At 45.3% G+C, this 15,201-nt stretch overlaps 1 protein-coding gene across 1 annotated transcript in view; it reads right to left on the bottom strand.

Annotated features, from left to right (window-relative positions):
- The window catches only part of rtf2 (replication termination factor 2), a 166,301-nt gene that overhangs the window by 33,837 nt on the left and 117,263 nt on the right, over nucleotides 1-15,201 (bottom strand). Inside the window, exon 6 of the mRNA XM_078236308.1 lies at nucleotides 9,939-10,052. Within this exon, the coding sequence (XP_078092434.1) occupies nucleotides 9,939-10,052 (114 nt within the window). The remainder of the gene's footprint in view (nucleotides 1-9,938; nucleotides 10,053-15,201) is intronic.

Raw genomic sequence — 15,201 nt, 5'->3', positions numbered from 1 at the left:
ACAGTTTGCAAGAACCACTGGCCTCAGCGCGGTTGAAGTGTAGACTGGCCCAACAGTACAGCCCCCACTTTCCCCAGTACTGATGCCAGTGCCCCGTGAACTAAAACCCACTTTTCCCACACCAGCCTTTGAGCCATGTATTCACCTCTCTAATTTTACATACCCGATGCCAATTTGCACACAGCTCAGGTAATAATCCAGATATTATAACCTTGGAGGTCCTGCTGTTTAATTTAGTTCCAGCTCCTCAAATCTTCGATGCAGAATCTCTTTCCTCAGTCATTGGTACCTATTGGACCCGACAATGGGATGGAACTTTGGCACTGGGCAGGCAATATGGCCATCTGGACACCGGTTCTTTGCAGCAGAGAGCAGTGCCAATCCCTCTCACTATACTGTCCCCTACTACCATTTACATGATTGTGTGTTCCCCCCATTTGAATGGCTTCCTGTACCACAGTGCCATGGTCAGTCAGCTCACACACCCTGCAGCCACACTCCCATCCAAACAAGCTGAGAGAACCTCAAACCTGTTAGACAGTTGCAGAGACAGACATTCCTGCCCTCTGGATCCCCTTGCCCTGCCTCAACTGCAGTCACACCTCCCTCTCCCCGACCACTTTCCAAACCAGAAGACCTGTGGCTGTCTCCTGAATCAAAGCGTCGAGGTAACTGTCTCCCTTCCTGATGTGCCGCAGTGTCTACAGCTCAATCTCAGCTCGACGACTCTGAGCCGAAGCTCCCCAAGCTGCAAACACTTACTGCAGACGTGTTTACCCTGGATCACAATGTCATCCAGGAGCTCCCACATGCTGCAGCCTTGACATCACCTGTCCTGCCATCCTAACACGTATTAAATATTTACTCAATTAAATTCTTTATGGTGCTTTTTAATGTACTTTCAACTTACAAAAGAACAGTGCCTATTTAATTTTAAATATTAGGAATGGAATAAACCTTAAAGTTAAAAGGTACTCATTAGGTATGCACCAAAGAGATAGCTACTCCTGCAGCATTGCAAGACCACTTAGAACATAGAAAAAATACAGCACAAACAGGCTCTTCGGGCCACAAGTTGCACCGGTCATGTCCCTACCTACCTAGGCCTATATATAGGCTTACCTTTAACCCTCAATCCTATTAAGTCCCATGTACTCATCCAGAAGTCTCTTAAAAGACCCTATTGAGTTTGCCTCCACCACCACTGACAGCAGCCGATTCCACTCAGCCACCACCCTCTGAGTGAAAAACTTACCCCTGACATCTCCTCTGTACCTACTCCCCAGCACCTTAAACCTGTGTCCTCTCGTAACAGCCATTTCAGCCCTGGGAAAAAGCCTCCGAGAATCCACCCGATCTATACCTCTCAACATCTTGTACACCTCTATCAGGTCACCTCTCATCCTTCGTCTCTCCAAAGAGAAAAGACCGAGCTCCCTCAACCTATCCTCATAAGGCATGCCAACCAATCCAGGCAACATCCTTGTAAATCTTCTCTGCACCCTTTCAATCATTTCCACATCCCTCCTGTAATGAGGCGACCAGAACTGAGCGCAGTACTCCAAGTGGGGTCTGACGAGGGTCTTCTAAAGCTGCATCATTATCTCCCGACACCTAAACTCAATCCCTCGACTGATGAAGGCCAGCACACCATATGCCTTCTTAACCACCTCCTCTACCTGCGAGGCCGATTTAAGAGTCCTATGGACCCGGACCCCAAGGTCCTTCTGATCCTCTACACTGCTAAGAGTCTTACACTTGATATTATACTCCTTCATCCCATTTGACCTGCCAAAATGTACCACTACACATTTATCCGGGTTGAAGTCCATCTGCCACTTCTCTGCCCAGTCTTGCATCCTATCTATGTCACGCTGCAGCTTCTGACATCCCTCCAACCTATCCACAACACCACAAACCTTCGCTTCATAGAACATAGAACAGTACAGCACAGAACAGGCCCTTCGGCCCACGATGTTGTGCCGACCTTCATCTGAAACTAAGATCAAGCTATCCCACTCCCCATCATCCTGGTGTGCTCCATGTGCCTATCCAATAACCGCTTAAATGTTCCTAAAGTGTCTGACTCCACTATCACTGCAGGCAGTCCATTCCACACCCCAACCACTCTCGGAGTAAAGAACCTACCTCTGATATCCTTCCTGTATCTCCCACCACGAACCCTATAGTTATGCCCCCTTGTAATAGCTCCATCCACCCGAGGGAACAGTCTTTGAACGTTCACTCTATCTATCCCCTTCATCATTTTATAAACCTCTATTAAGTCTCCCCTCAGTCTCCTCCGCTCCAGAGAGAACAGCCCGAGCTCCCTCAACCTTTCCTCATAAGACCTACCCTCCAAACCAGGCAGCATCCTGGTAAATCTCCTCTGCACTCTTTCCAGCGCTTCCACATCCTTCTTATAGTGAGGTGACCAGAACTGCACACAATATTCCAAATATGGTCTTACCAAGGTCCTGTACAGTTGCAGCATAACCCCACGGCTCTTAAACTCCAACCCCCTGTTAATAAAAGTTAACACACTACATGCCTTCTTCACAGCTCTATCCACTTGAGTGGCAACCTTTAGAGATCTGTGGATATGAACCCCAAGATCTCTCTGTTCCTCCACAGTCTTCAGAACCCTACCTCTGACCCTGTAATCCACATTTAAATTAGTCCTACCAAAATGAATCACCTCACATTTATCAGGGTTAAACTCCATTTGCCATTTTTCAGCCCAGCCTTGCACCCTATCTATGTCTCTTTGCAGCCTACAACAGCCCTCCACCTCATCCACTTCTCCACCAATCTTGGTGTCATCAGCAAATTTACTGATCCACCCTTCAGCCCCCTCCTCCAAGTCATTAATAAAAATCACAAAGAGCAGAGGACCAAGCACTGATCCCTGCGGCACTCCGCTAGCAACCTGCCTCCAATCCGAAAATTTTCCATCCACCACCACCCTCTGTCTTCGATCAGACAGCCAGTTACCTATCCAATCGGCCAACATTCCCTCTATCCCACACCGCCTCACTTTCATCATAAGCCGACCATGGGGGACCTTATCAAACGCCTTACTAAAATCCATGTATATGACATCAACTGCCCTACCTTCATCAACACACTTAGTTACCTCCTCAAAAAATTCTATCAAATTTGTGAGGCACGACTTGCCCTTCACGAATCCGTGCTGACTATCCCGGATTAATCCGCATCTTTCTAAATGGTCGTAAATCCCATCTCTAAGGACCTTTTCCATCAATTTACCAACCACCGAAGTAAGACTAACTGGTCTATAATTACCAGGGTCATTTCTATTCCCTTTCTTAAACAGAAGAACAACATTCGCCATTCTCCAGTCCTCTGGCACCATCCCCGTGGACAGCGAGGACCCAAAGATCAAAGCCAAAGGCTCTGCAATCTCATCCCTTGCCTCCCAAAGAATCCTAGGATACATTTCATCAGGCCCAGGGGACTTATCGACCTTCAGTTTATTCAAAACTGCCAGGACATCCTCCCTCCGAACATCTATTTCCTCCAGCCTATTAGCCTGTAACACCTTCTCTTCCTCAAAAACATGGCCCCTCTCCTTGGTGAACACTGAAGAAAAGTATTAATTCATCACCTCGCCTATCTCTACTGACTCCATACACAAGTTCCCACTCCTGTCCTTGACCGGCCCTAACCTCACCCTGGTCATTCTTTTATTCCTCACATAAGAGTAAAAAGCCTTGGGGTTTTCCTTGATCCGATCCGCCAAGGACTTCTCATGTCCCCTCCTAGCTCTCCTAAGCCCCTTTTTCAGCTCATTCCTTGCTAACTTGTAACCCTCAATCGAGCCATCTGAACCTTGTTTCCTCATCCCTACATAAGCTTCCTTCTTCCTTTTCACAAGACATTCCACCTCTTTCGTGAACCATGGTTCCCTCACTCGGCCATTTCCTCGCTGCCTGACAGGGACATACCTATGAAGGACATCCAGTATTTGTTCCTTGAAAAAGTTCCACTTTTCATCAGTTCCTTTTTCTGACAGTTTCTGTTCCCAAATTATGCCCCCTAATTCTTGCCTAATCGCATCATAATTACCTCTCCCCCAATTGTAAACCTTGCCCTGCCGTACGGCCCTATCCCTCTCCATTGCAATAACAAAAGACACCGAATTGTGGTCACTGTCTCCAAAGTGCTCTCCCACAACCAAATCTAACACTTGGCCCGGTTCATTTCCCAGTACCAAATCCAATGTGGCCTCACCTCTTGTCGGCCTATCCACATATTGTGTCAGGAAACCCTCCTGCACACACTGCACAAAAACTGCCCCATCCGAACTATTTGACCTACAAAGGTTCCAATCAATATTTGGAAAGTTAAAGTCCCCCATGACAACTACCCTGTGACCCCCACACATATCCATAATCTGCTTAGCAATTTCTTCCTCCACATCTCTATTACTATTTGGGGGCCTATAGTAAACTCCTAACAACGTGACCGCGCTCCTTTCCTATTTCTAACCTCAGCCCATATTACCTCAGTGTGCAGATCCCCCTCGAAGTGCCTTTCCGCAGCCGTTAAACTATCCTTGATTAACAATGCCACTCCTCCACCTCTTTTACCAGCTTCCCTACACTTAATGAAACATCTATACCTCGGAACATCCAACAACCATTCCTGTCCTTGTTCTACCCACGTCTCCGTAATGGTCACAACATCGTAGTCCCAAGTACCAATCCACGCCCCAAGTTCATCTACCTTGTTCCGGATGCTCCTTGCATTGAAGTAGACACACTTCAACCCACCTTCCTGTCTACCGGTACCCACCCTTGATCCTGATACCTTCCCCAATACCTCACCACCCTCACTGACGTCTGGACTACAACTCCTTTTCCCACTCCCCTGACAAATTAGTTTAAACCCCCCTGAAGAGCCGTAACAAATTTCCCTCCTAGGATATTGGTGCCCCTCTGGTTCAGGTGCACCCCGTCCTGTTTGTACAGGTCCCACCTTCCCCAGAATGTGTTCCAATTATCCACGTATCTGAAGCCCTCCCTCCTACACCATCCCTGCAACCACATGTTTAACTGCACTCTCTCCCTGTTCCTCAACTCGCTATCACGTGGCACCGGCAACGGACCAGAGATGACCACATGTTTTGTCTTGGCTCTCAGCTTCCAGCCCAGCTCCAGAAATTCCTGCTTTAAATCTCCGTCCCTTCTCTTACCTATGTCATTGGTACCAATGTGTACCACGACTTGTGACTGTTTCCCCTCCCCCTTCAGAATCTGGAAAACACGGTCTGAGACGTCACGGACCTTGGCATCCGGTAGGCAACATACCATCCGTGAGTCTCTTTTGCTGCCACAGAACCTCCTATCTATCCCTCTAACTAACGAGTCCCCAATAACTATTGCCCTCCCGCTCTGCCCCTTACCCTCCCGAGCCACAGAGACGGACACAGTGCTGGAGATCCTCTCACTGCGGCTCATCACTGGTATGTCATCCCCCTCAACCGTATCCAAAGCAGAATACTTGTTGCTAAGGGGAACGACCACCGGGGATCCCTGCACGGACTGCTTCCTCCCAGCCCCTCTCACCGTCACCCATCTGTTTTCAATCCTCGGAGTAACCGTATTCCTAAAGCTTCTGTCTATGGCCACCTCTGCGTCCCTAATGATCCTAAGTTCATCCAACTCCAGCTCCAGTTCCCTAACATGGTTTTGGAGGAGCTGCAGATGGGTGCACTTCCCACAGGTGTAATCAGCAGGGACACTGTCGTCGTCCCTCACCTCAAACATAGTGCAAGAGGAACACAGCACTGCCTGCACACCCATCCCCTCTAGATACCTTGCCAGTACCAGGTAGAAACAGCAAAAATGAATTAAACTCACCCCTGCTCACCCTGTCCCCCGAAGCCCTGTGAGCCAAAGCCTTATAGCTCACACTCTGCTTCCCACTCACTACACTGCCCGCTCCCAACGCTGCCCGCTGTATACTGCAGCCTACCTTTTATACTTCACGCGCTTAAAAAACCCTTCCCAGACTCCTTAGCAGCCCACTTCCAGTTTTCACTTTAAACTTAAAATCCTACTGCAAAAGTAAAGGCCAAAATAAAACACACACTAGCTGACTAATTAAATAAATAAACAATTCAATTAATCTCTCACCAGCACTGCTGCCTCCAATCACTCCCTCTCAGCTTGCTCCAGTGGAACAATGAGCTTCATCGGCAAACTTACCAACCCATCCCTCCACTTCCTCATCCAGGTCATTTATGAAAATGACTAACAGCAAGGGTCCCAGAACAGATCCCTGGGGCACTCCACTGGTGACCGACCTCCATTCAGAAAAAGACCCATCTACAACCACTTTCTGCCTTCTGCAGGCAAGCCAGTTCTGGATCCACAAGGCAACAGCCCCTTGGATCCCATGCCCTCTCACTTTCTCGAGAAGTCTTGTATGGGGGACCTTATCGAACGCCTTGCTGAAGTCCATGTAAACCACATCTACCGCTTTTCCTTCGTCAATGTGTTTAGTCACATTTTCAAAGAACTCCACCAGGCTCGTAAGGCACGATTTGCTTTGACAAAGCCATGCTGACTACTTTTGAGCATACTAAACTTCTCTAAATGTTCATAAATCCTGTCCCTCAGGATCTTCTCCATCAACTTACCAACCACTGAGGTTAGACTCACCGGTCGGTAATTTCCTGGGCTATCCCTATTCCCTTTCTTGAATATAGGAACCACATCCGCAATCCTCCAATCCTCCGGAACCTCTCCCATCTCCATCAACGACGCAAAGATCATTGCCAGAGGCTCTGCAATCTCTTCCCTCGCCTCCCTCAGTAACCTGGGGTACATCCCAACTGGTCCCGGTGACTTATCTATCTTGATGCTATTCAAAATTTCCAACACACCCTCTTTCTTAATGTCCACATACTCAATCTCTTCAGTCCGCCTCAATCATGTAGTACAACCACCCAGGTCTTTTTCCACCGTGAATACCGAGGTAAAATATTCATTAAGCACCTCTGCTATTTCTTCCGTTTCTGTACAGACTTTCTCACCTTCACATTTTATAGATCCTATTCCTTCACATCTCATCCTTTTACTCTTCACATATTCATAGAACGCCTTAGGGTTCTCCTTAATCTTTCCTGCCAAGGCCTTCTCGTGACCCCTTCTGGCTCTACTTTCTGAAGAGTAGAAAAGTTTGAAAGTGAAAAGCGAAAGAGCACCTCTATTCCCTCTGCACTGAATTCACACTTTGATCTAAATGCCCAAATATATTCACTCAGACTGTGTCTCACTCAGGATGTGCTCTCTCCCACTGCTCAGGAGGCGTCCACTTTAAAAGCTCATTAAGAGTTTTATCTGCTTCAATGAAATCGGATCTCTATCTTCAAAATTCCAGAGAATATATTCCCAGTCGAATCTCTCTTTAAAAGCCAGTCTCCTGTTTTTGGACTCACTGCAGTTCTGTACCCAGGTTGATACGAAGTTAATGCTCCCCACTCCCACCCATCTTCACATTAGGCTCCAGGCTCAGGCGTGTTCCTGCTCACCAAGGTAAATGGACAAAACCATATTTCATCTGAATCAAATATCTTCAATATCTCTTCAAATATACTACAGGTGCTTACTTTGGATCAAAAAACATCTGACACTTTTCTTTCTCTTTACTGCAACACACAGCTGCCAAGTTTGATCAAAACAGGGTTCCAAGGTCGTTGCCGGGTAACTCTATATGCAACACAAACATAATTTAGAGCATTAAACTGTCAACTGTTATGCTCAAGAAAATGCGTTTACCCGGAATCAAATTGTTAACCAAGACCTAATACATATGGTTAATATCTTTCCATCCTTATGACTGTGAATAATCATACAGTCCCTACACTGCAGAACCCATTGAGTCTTATTGCACCGACTCTCCAAAAGAGCATCCCACCCAGGCTCTCCCCTCCACCCAATCCCCGTAACCCTGCACATTTATCATGGCTAATCCACCTCATCTCCACATCTTGGGACACTAAGGGGCAATTTAGCATGGCCAATCTACTCGACTGTGGGAGGAAACCAGACAACTTGGAGGAAACCCACACAGACATAGGAAGAACGTACAAACTAGACATAGACAGTCACCCGAGGCCAGAATCGAACCCAGGTCCTTGGCATCAGTACTAACCAAACTGAACAAGAGTGACACTTATTCCATGTCACATTCTCTTTTATAGTCCAAATACCTTTTGTGTTATCAAGGTAACTCTTTGACTAGACCACAGTTCAGGAACCTCGTTTCAAGATGTTTCGTAAACTATTCAGCAAAATGCATTAAACCTTCCAGTCAGAACTTATCAGAAAGTACTTCCTCAGGTCACAACACATTTTCCTGTCCATTTAGTTTCCCTTTCCACAGATGCTGCCAAATCTTGAGAGAACTTCCCTGTTTTTATTTCAGGTAAAATGGTGGCAGATCAATTTGTAGACATTTTCAAAAGATGAAGAATGCTATGAGGAAGGCAGCTAACTCTGAGTAGGATAAGTGAATGATAGCAAAATCAAAGTCATCCTCTTTGGTTGCCATACAATATAGCTCTGATCTTTATTCGATTAACTTTCCTAAGTGCCACCTTTGGTTACGTATGGGAGTGAGGAATTTTGGTCAGTCAAAAGCAGAGCTTCTTTTACTATATCCATTCTATTATCAAGATTAATTTCTCTCTATTATGGGCAGCACAGTGGTTAGCACTGCTGCCTCACTGCACCAGGGACTCAGGTTCAATTCCCCCCTTGGGTGTCTGTCTGTGTGGAGTTTGCACGTTCTCCCTGTGTCTGCGTGGGTTTCCTCCGGGTGCTCCGGTTTCCTCCCACACTCCAGAGGTGTGTGGGTTAAGTGGATTGGCCATACTAAATTGCCTGAGTGTCAGCGGGACTAGTAGGGTAAATACATGGGACTACAGGGATAGGGCCTGGGTGGAATTGTTGTTGGTGCTGACTCAATGGACTGAATAGCCTCATTCTACATGTGGGGATTCTATGATTCTAACAACATCCATCCTCACCCCAACCTCTTTCTCTATTTTAGAGTCATCGGCAATTTTGAATACCAATTTCTCTCATCCAATATCCAAGGAGTTGATATTTAACAAACAGGAGCATCCATATCATAATCCTGTGGAAGGTTGCTTCTCACTTCCAACCAATGAGAAATTGCTCCACTTTCTAACCAATTTGCTATTCTTTTCCCAATTCTATACTCATATGAACATTTAAATTAGGAACAGGAATAGGCCATTCAGCCCCTCAAGCCAGTTCTGCCATTTGATAAAATGCCTCAAAATCTCCAATTGTAACATAGTAGCTTGTCAAAGGCTTCAATTTAATGACAAGTCTGGATGAAAGTAAAGCACTGAAAAGAGTAAGCTCTCCGAACCAGTCTCTCTGATTGAACTCTCCACACGTTTCTGGATGTCTGCTGACCCTTACAAAATCTCGCATTGCTGTTCTCTGCTCCATTGGCCCCTCTTGCTTTTTAGGGTTGACATTAAAATTCACACGATTGGCTTTAGTTTCTGCTGTGGCTATTCCCATTCTATACAGCTGCAATGCAATAGAAAAAAAAGATGGCTGTGTTTAAAAGGATAAAATAGCAAACACAATGGCTCGAATTCTCAGATGTTGTACGACCCATGGCCAGCGAGAGCGGAGAATTTGCCGCTCAGCCAAATCTCCATTCCCAGCAATGGGATCAGAGAATCTCAATCGCGGATGAGGTCGGAGAATCCCAATCAGTGTTGCACTACAAATCTCAAAACGGTCATGAGGACAGACAATGCTAGTCAGATAGTCAGTGGTAAGCAAATTTCAAGAACCTAGCTTGGCAGAGACTTCGTGGACACTGTAGCTTTTTTTTCCAGTTTTTAATGTTTTCAATCTTACCTTCAACAGTTTGGCTTTGAGTTTTCTTTCCTCCATTTTCCTTTGAAGATCTGCCATTTCCTCTTTACTCCCATTCAGTACAATCACATCATCTTCTTTGAAAGCTTCCCCACACTAAAGAAAAAGGAAAACAGTAAATTAAAATTGTATCAAACTGAAATATTATCAAAAATGTTTTCACTGATCTAATACTACAGTTTATTAAGGTGGCCATATTAATATAAGTGGGGAGCGATCTTACCGGCTTGTCATGCCAGTCAATTGGTGTGGCGAGCTGGTAAGATCAGGTGACAGACGAAAAATTGGGTTCACAGCTGGTTTCTCGCCTCTTGTGGTTTTACCGGTGTAATCAGCCTCGTGCTCAGTGCACTGGGAAATCATGGCGCATGTGCAATAGTGCCCTTTAGCAGTCTGCAGCCGGCTTCCATAGACTCCATCCATTCCCCCTACTGGCGAGAATCATACTTTGCCTCATTTTGTTTTCTAAGTGCCATAAACTAGCATCTGGCAGCTCACCCAAAAAATGGGTGTGATTCTCTCCCATTTTCACGCTCGTTCGGCACTTCGATTTTTTTGGGAAGATCGCCCCCGTGGTCTTAATACCCTAAGCGGGCAGAGGCATTTAGTTATGTGAACAAAGAAACCCGACTCCTACATTATTATTTCAAGTATCTAAGGGGATAAAAATGTGTCTGACTGTAGTTAGAATCTTTTATAAAAAACGTACTTGATGAGCCCGATAAATAGAGATTTCTGAACACCTGCACGCAACTTTCTTTTACAAACTAAGCAAACAACCAGCCATCCAGAACACACTGGTTGAGAACAGCAATTTCAACAATTCGCAGCTCCAACTGCATTTACACAGACTACAATACATGGACATAGTGAAAGCATGATTGGACACGAGTCAACAAAAATAAATGGCCACTTTTGTCAATTTAAGTCATTTATACTCAAGTTACTTGTTCTAGTTCAGTGTGCGTGAAGAAATATCCTTAAACTTAGACTAAGCTAGGCTTCTTAAAGGGAGAGTCTTGAAGTTCTGTTTGTCAAGCCTTCCTTATATTTGTTTGGAAAGGGAGAGTCACCACAAATCATTTATATCAGTATTGTAAAGACCAAATGGTAGGCAAGAAAACAAAAATATCACGCTAGAATTACAAATAATAAACTTCTGGAAGGATAGGTCAGGCTAGTTAAAAAAACATTAGCACTTGGATTAAGTGTCCCATTCTTGAACATTAACCTTTGTCATTGAGATGTTGACTGACTTCAGTTCCATTTTCAGAACTTTGTCCTATTCATTGCAAGAAATAAAATAATACAATTCAATTAGATATTGAGTTTGGGATCTGCCAAGGGCACTTGGCACCAGACCTCATTACAGCCTAGGTCCAGAAGTGAGGTTTGAGTGATTATCCTTGATATAAAGGCTATATTTGACTGGGTGTGGCATCAAGGAGCCCAAGCAAAACTGAAGTCAATGGGGATCTGGGGGAGAAAAATTCTCCACTGGCTGGAGTTATATCCAGCACAAAGGTAGTTGCGGTTGTTAGAAGCCAACCATCTCATTCCAAGAATGTCGCTGCAGGAGTTTCTCAGGACAATGTCTTGAGTCCAACCAACTCTCAGCTGCTTCATCAATGACCTTCCCACCAAATTAAGGTCAGCAATAGGAACAGGAATGGGTCATATGGCCCTACTCTGCAATTCAATAAGATCATGGCTGATCTGATCTTGGTCTCAACTCCACTTTCATGCCCATTCCCCATAACCCTTGTTGTTCTTACAGTTTGAAAATCTGTCTTTCTCAGTCTTTAATCTATTCAATTACTCAGTGCCCACAGCTTTCTGGAGTAGAGAAATGCAAGTCAAATAATTCAGCAAAGTACATTCCCCAGAGGAATAACATATCATGCAATTTACATATATAACCATAAACCATGGTAACTAGTTAAACCAGTTTCAATTCGTCACCATCATGGTGAGCTGCAATTATTAAAAACACAATAAAAAGCAACTGAGAGGATGAAATTGAAATTCGCTGTTGGCAAGAGGAGTTATGGAAAATGACAATCAGTATTGCGAAAGATGGTAAGATAACTTGGATTAAACAAGCAGGTATTCACTGTAAAATGTGAAATGAAGAAATGAAATAGAACATAGAACAGTACAGCACAGGAACAGGCACTTTGGCCCACGATGTTGTGCCAAACATAATACCAAATTAAACTAATCCCTTCTACCTGCCTTGGACCATATCCCTCTATTCTTTGCATATTCATGTGCTTATCTAAAAGCCCCTAAAAATAAAAACATCTTAATTATAAGATTATGAATGAAGTAGAAGAGCAGGAGAATTTGTGTGCAGATATAAAAATCTTTAAAGGTGACAATGCACGCAGATAGGTCACGAGACAAACAGAATTTGTGGACTTGTATCTGTAGATTCTCAAACAACTTTGGTTGAAGAATTCATTTTTATGTTGATTAGTAATCATGGCTCTTCCATCCAATTTAGATTTACATCTACATTTCTGAATGTAAAGCTCATCAGTGTTCTATCAATGGAATTTACGAGAATTCTTTTCTATAGTGAAAAATTGATGTTGGTGATATATAAACTTTTATATTCCCTTCAGCTGAACCTCAGGTTCAGAAATATGCCAATTGAATACTTCATGCTTAACATCTCCCTGTTACACCTGGAGTGGGATTAGACACATAGGCTCCTGTTGGAAACTGGCACAGTTTCCTTCTACCTCATAGCTGCTGAGAATTTCAGGATTTTAATTCCTCTCTCTCTGCTGACTAAAGGCCTGTCTGGACTGGAACATCGCTGATACAATGCTTGATGTGTGGCATTTCCATCTCTGCGCTATTTCCAGGAACTGAGTCCACAGTTTTAGTCAGTGTTGAGTCATAGGACCAGCTTGGCTTGATCATCACTCCGGACCGCTGGATAAAGCTGACATGCGGCTCCTTTTTACCTTTCCCCAGTCTATTCACAGCAACTCTGCCTGGGTCATCCTGTCTCCTCTCACAGGATTCTTAATCAGCTGAGACCCTTCAGATCTGGTTATTTGCCCATATCCAGACCTATCTGGGCCCAGTACCCCCCCCAGCGATTACTTACGAATAACTCACTGTGCAAATGCACCAGGCCCTTAGGCCTGACATCGACCTTCTTAGTGCACAAGTTCTCAGCTTTGCCCTTTGAGCGAAGGAAGATGATCAAAATAGGAGCCCACAGCACACACCTAAACCACACCAACAGGTCCCGTTCACATTTTACCCTGGAAAGTTTATTATGGATACCAGTGTTCCACAAATCTCAACTTGAGAACCACAAAATAGAAGTCTTTAGTTAGACTGCAAATGGTGGATCACTTACAGCTTTGGGCACCTCGATGCAGGAACAATGTGAGAACAAATGAGAAGGTGCACTGTAGATTCACTGGAATATTATCAGAGGTAAGGGGTTACGGTTATGGAGAGAGATTTGACAAGTTAGGGCTTTTTCCCACCAGAATTGAAGAGGTTATGGAGTGACCTGATAAAATCTTTCAAGAAATTAATACAAGAAATAGGAGCAAGAGTCCACCATATGACCCCTTAAAGTTTCAAAGTATAAAGTTTAAAATTAAAACTTATTTTTACTGTCACAAGTAGACTTACTTTAACATTGCAATGAAGTTACTATGAAAATCCCCTAGTCGTCACACTCAGACACCTGTTCGGGTAACACTGAGGGAGAATTTAGCATGGCCAACACACCTAACCAGCATGTCTTTCGAATTGTGGGAGGAAACTGGAGCACCCGGAGGCAATCCAAGCAGACATGGGAAGAACATGCAGACTCCCCACAGAAACTGACCAAAGCCGGGAATCGAACCCGGGTCCCTGGCACTGTGAGCCAGCACTGCTAACCAATATGCCACTGTACCTCAAGAGTTCTATGCACAGAGTTATAAAAATTACACAAGCTACATAACTAGATCTTGTCCTCTAATATTCTCAGTGCGTACACAGTCCACGTAAACAAAACAGTCACTGCATTGCAGATCCTTAACCCAGCAACCCCTCAGGCACTGCACTGCAGATCTTTAACCCAGCACCCGCCAAGGGACCGCATTGCAGATCCTTAACCCAGCACCCTCTCAGACACTGCATCCACATCCTTAACCCAGCACCCTCACAGGCACTGCAACTAGATCCCTAAACCAGCACCCTCTCAGGCACTGCAACTAGATCCCTAAACCAGCACCCTCTCAGGCACTCCATTGCAGATCCTTAACCCAGCACCCTCTCAGACACTGCATTCCTGATCTTTAACCCAGCACCCTCTCAGACACTGCATTCCTGATCTTTAACCCAGCACCCTCTCAGACACTGCATTCCTGATCTTTAACCCAGCACCCTCTCAGGCACTGCAACCAGATGCTTAACCCAGCCCCTCTCAGACACTGCATCCAGATCCTTAATGTGGAGATGCCGGCCTTGGACTGGGGTAAGCACAGTAAGAAGTCTCACAACACCAGGTTAAAGTCCAACAGGTTTATTTGGTAGCACAAGCTTTCGGAGCACTGCTCCTTCATCAGGTGAATGTGGAACCAGGTGAGAAACCCAGCACACTCTCCGGCACTGCCTTCCAGATCCTTAACCCAGAATTAGAAACATAGAAAAACTACAGCACAATACAGGCCCTTCAGCCCACAAAGTTGTGCCGAACATGTCCCTACCTTAGCGATTACTAGGCTTACCTATAACCCTCTATCTTACTAAGTTCCATGTACTTATCTAAAAGTCTCTTAAAAGACCCTATCCAATCCGCCTCCACCACCGTTGCTGGCAGCCCATCCCACACCCACCACCCTCTGAGTGAAAAGCTTACCCCTGACATCTCCTCTGTACCTACTCCCCAGCACCTTAAACCTGTGTCCTCTTCTGATCCTTAACCCAGCAACCTCTTAGACAGTGTATCCAGATCTTTAACCCAGCATCCTCCCAGGCACTGCATTCGAGATCCTTAACCCAGCACCCTCTCAGGCATTGCATTCGAGATCCTTAACCCAGCACCCTCTCAGGCATTGCATTCCAGACGCTTGTCTGCAAACCACCAGCTCCCTATCCGCCCGGGTGGCCGCCTCTATCACTTCCTTAGGGTCCCCTTCGCCGTCACCAACGGGATCTCGGTTTTCCAGCGTGAGACCATGGTAGACCAGAACGGGCTGTGCGCCACCTTCCCGTACCTGGATAA

The sequence above is a fragment of the Mustelus asterias genome, chromosome 20, assembly GCF_964213995.1.
Source record: "Mustelus asterias chromosome 20, sMusAst1.hap1.1, whole genome shotgun sequence".
In the NCBI taxonomy this organism is placed as follows: domain Eukaryota; kingdom Metazoa; phylum Chordata; class Chondrichthyes; order Carcharhiniformes; family Triakidae; genus Mustelus; species Mustelus asterias.
This window is presented reverse-complemented; position numbering and strand designations above follow the sequence as displayed.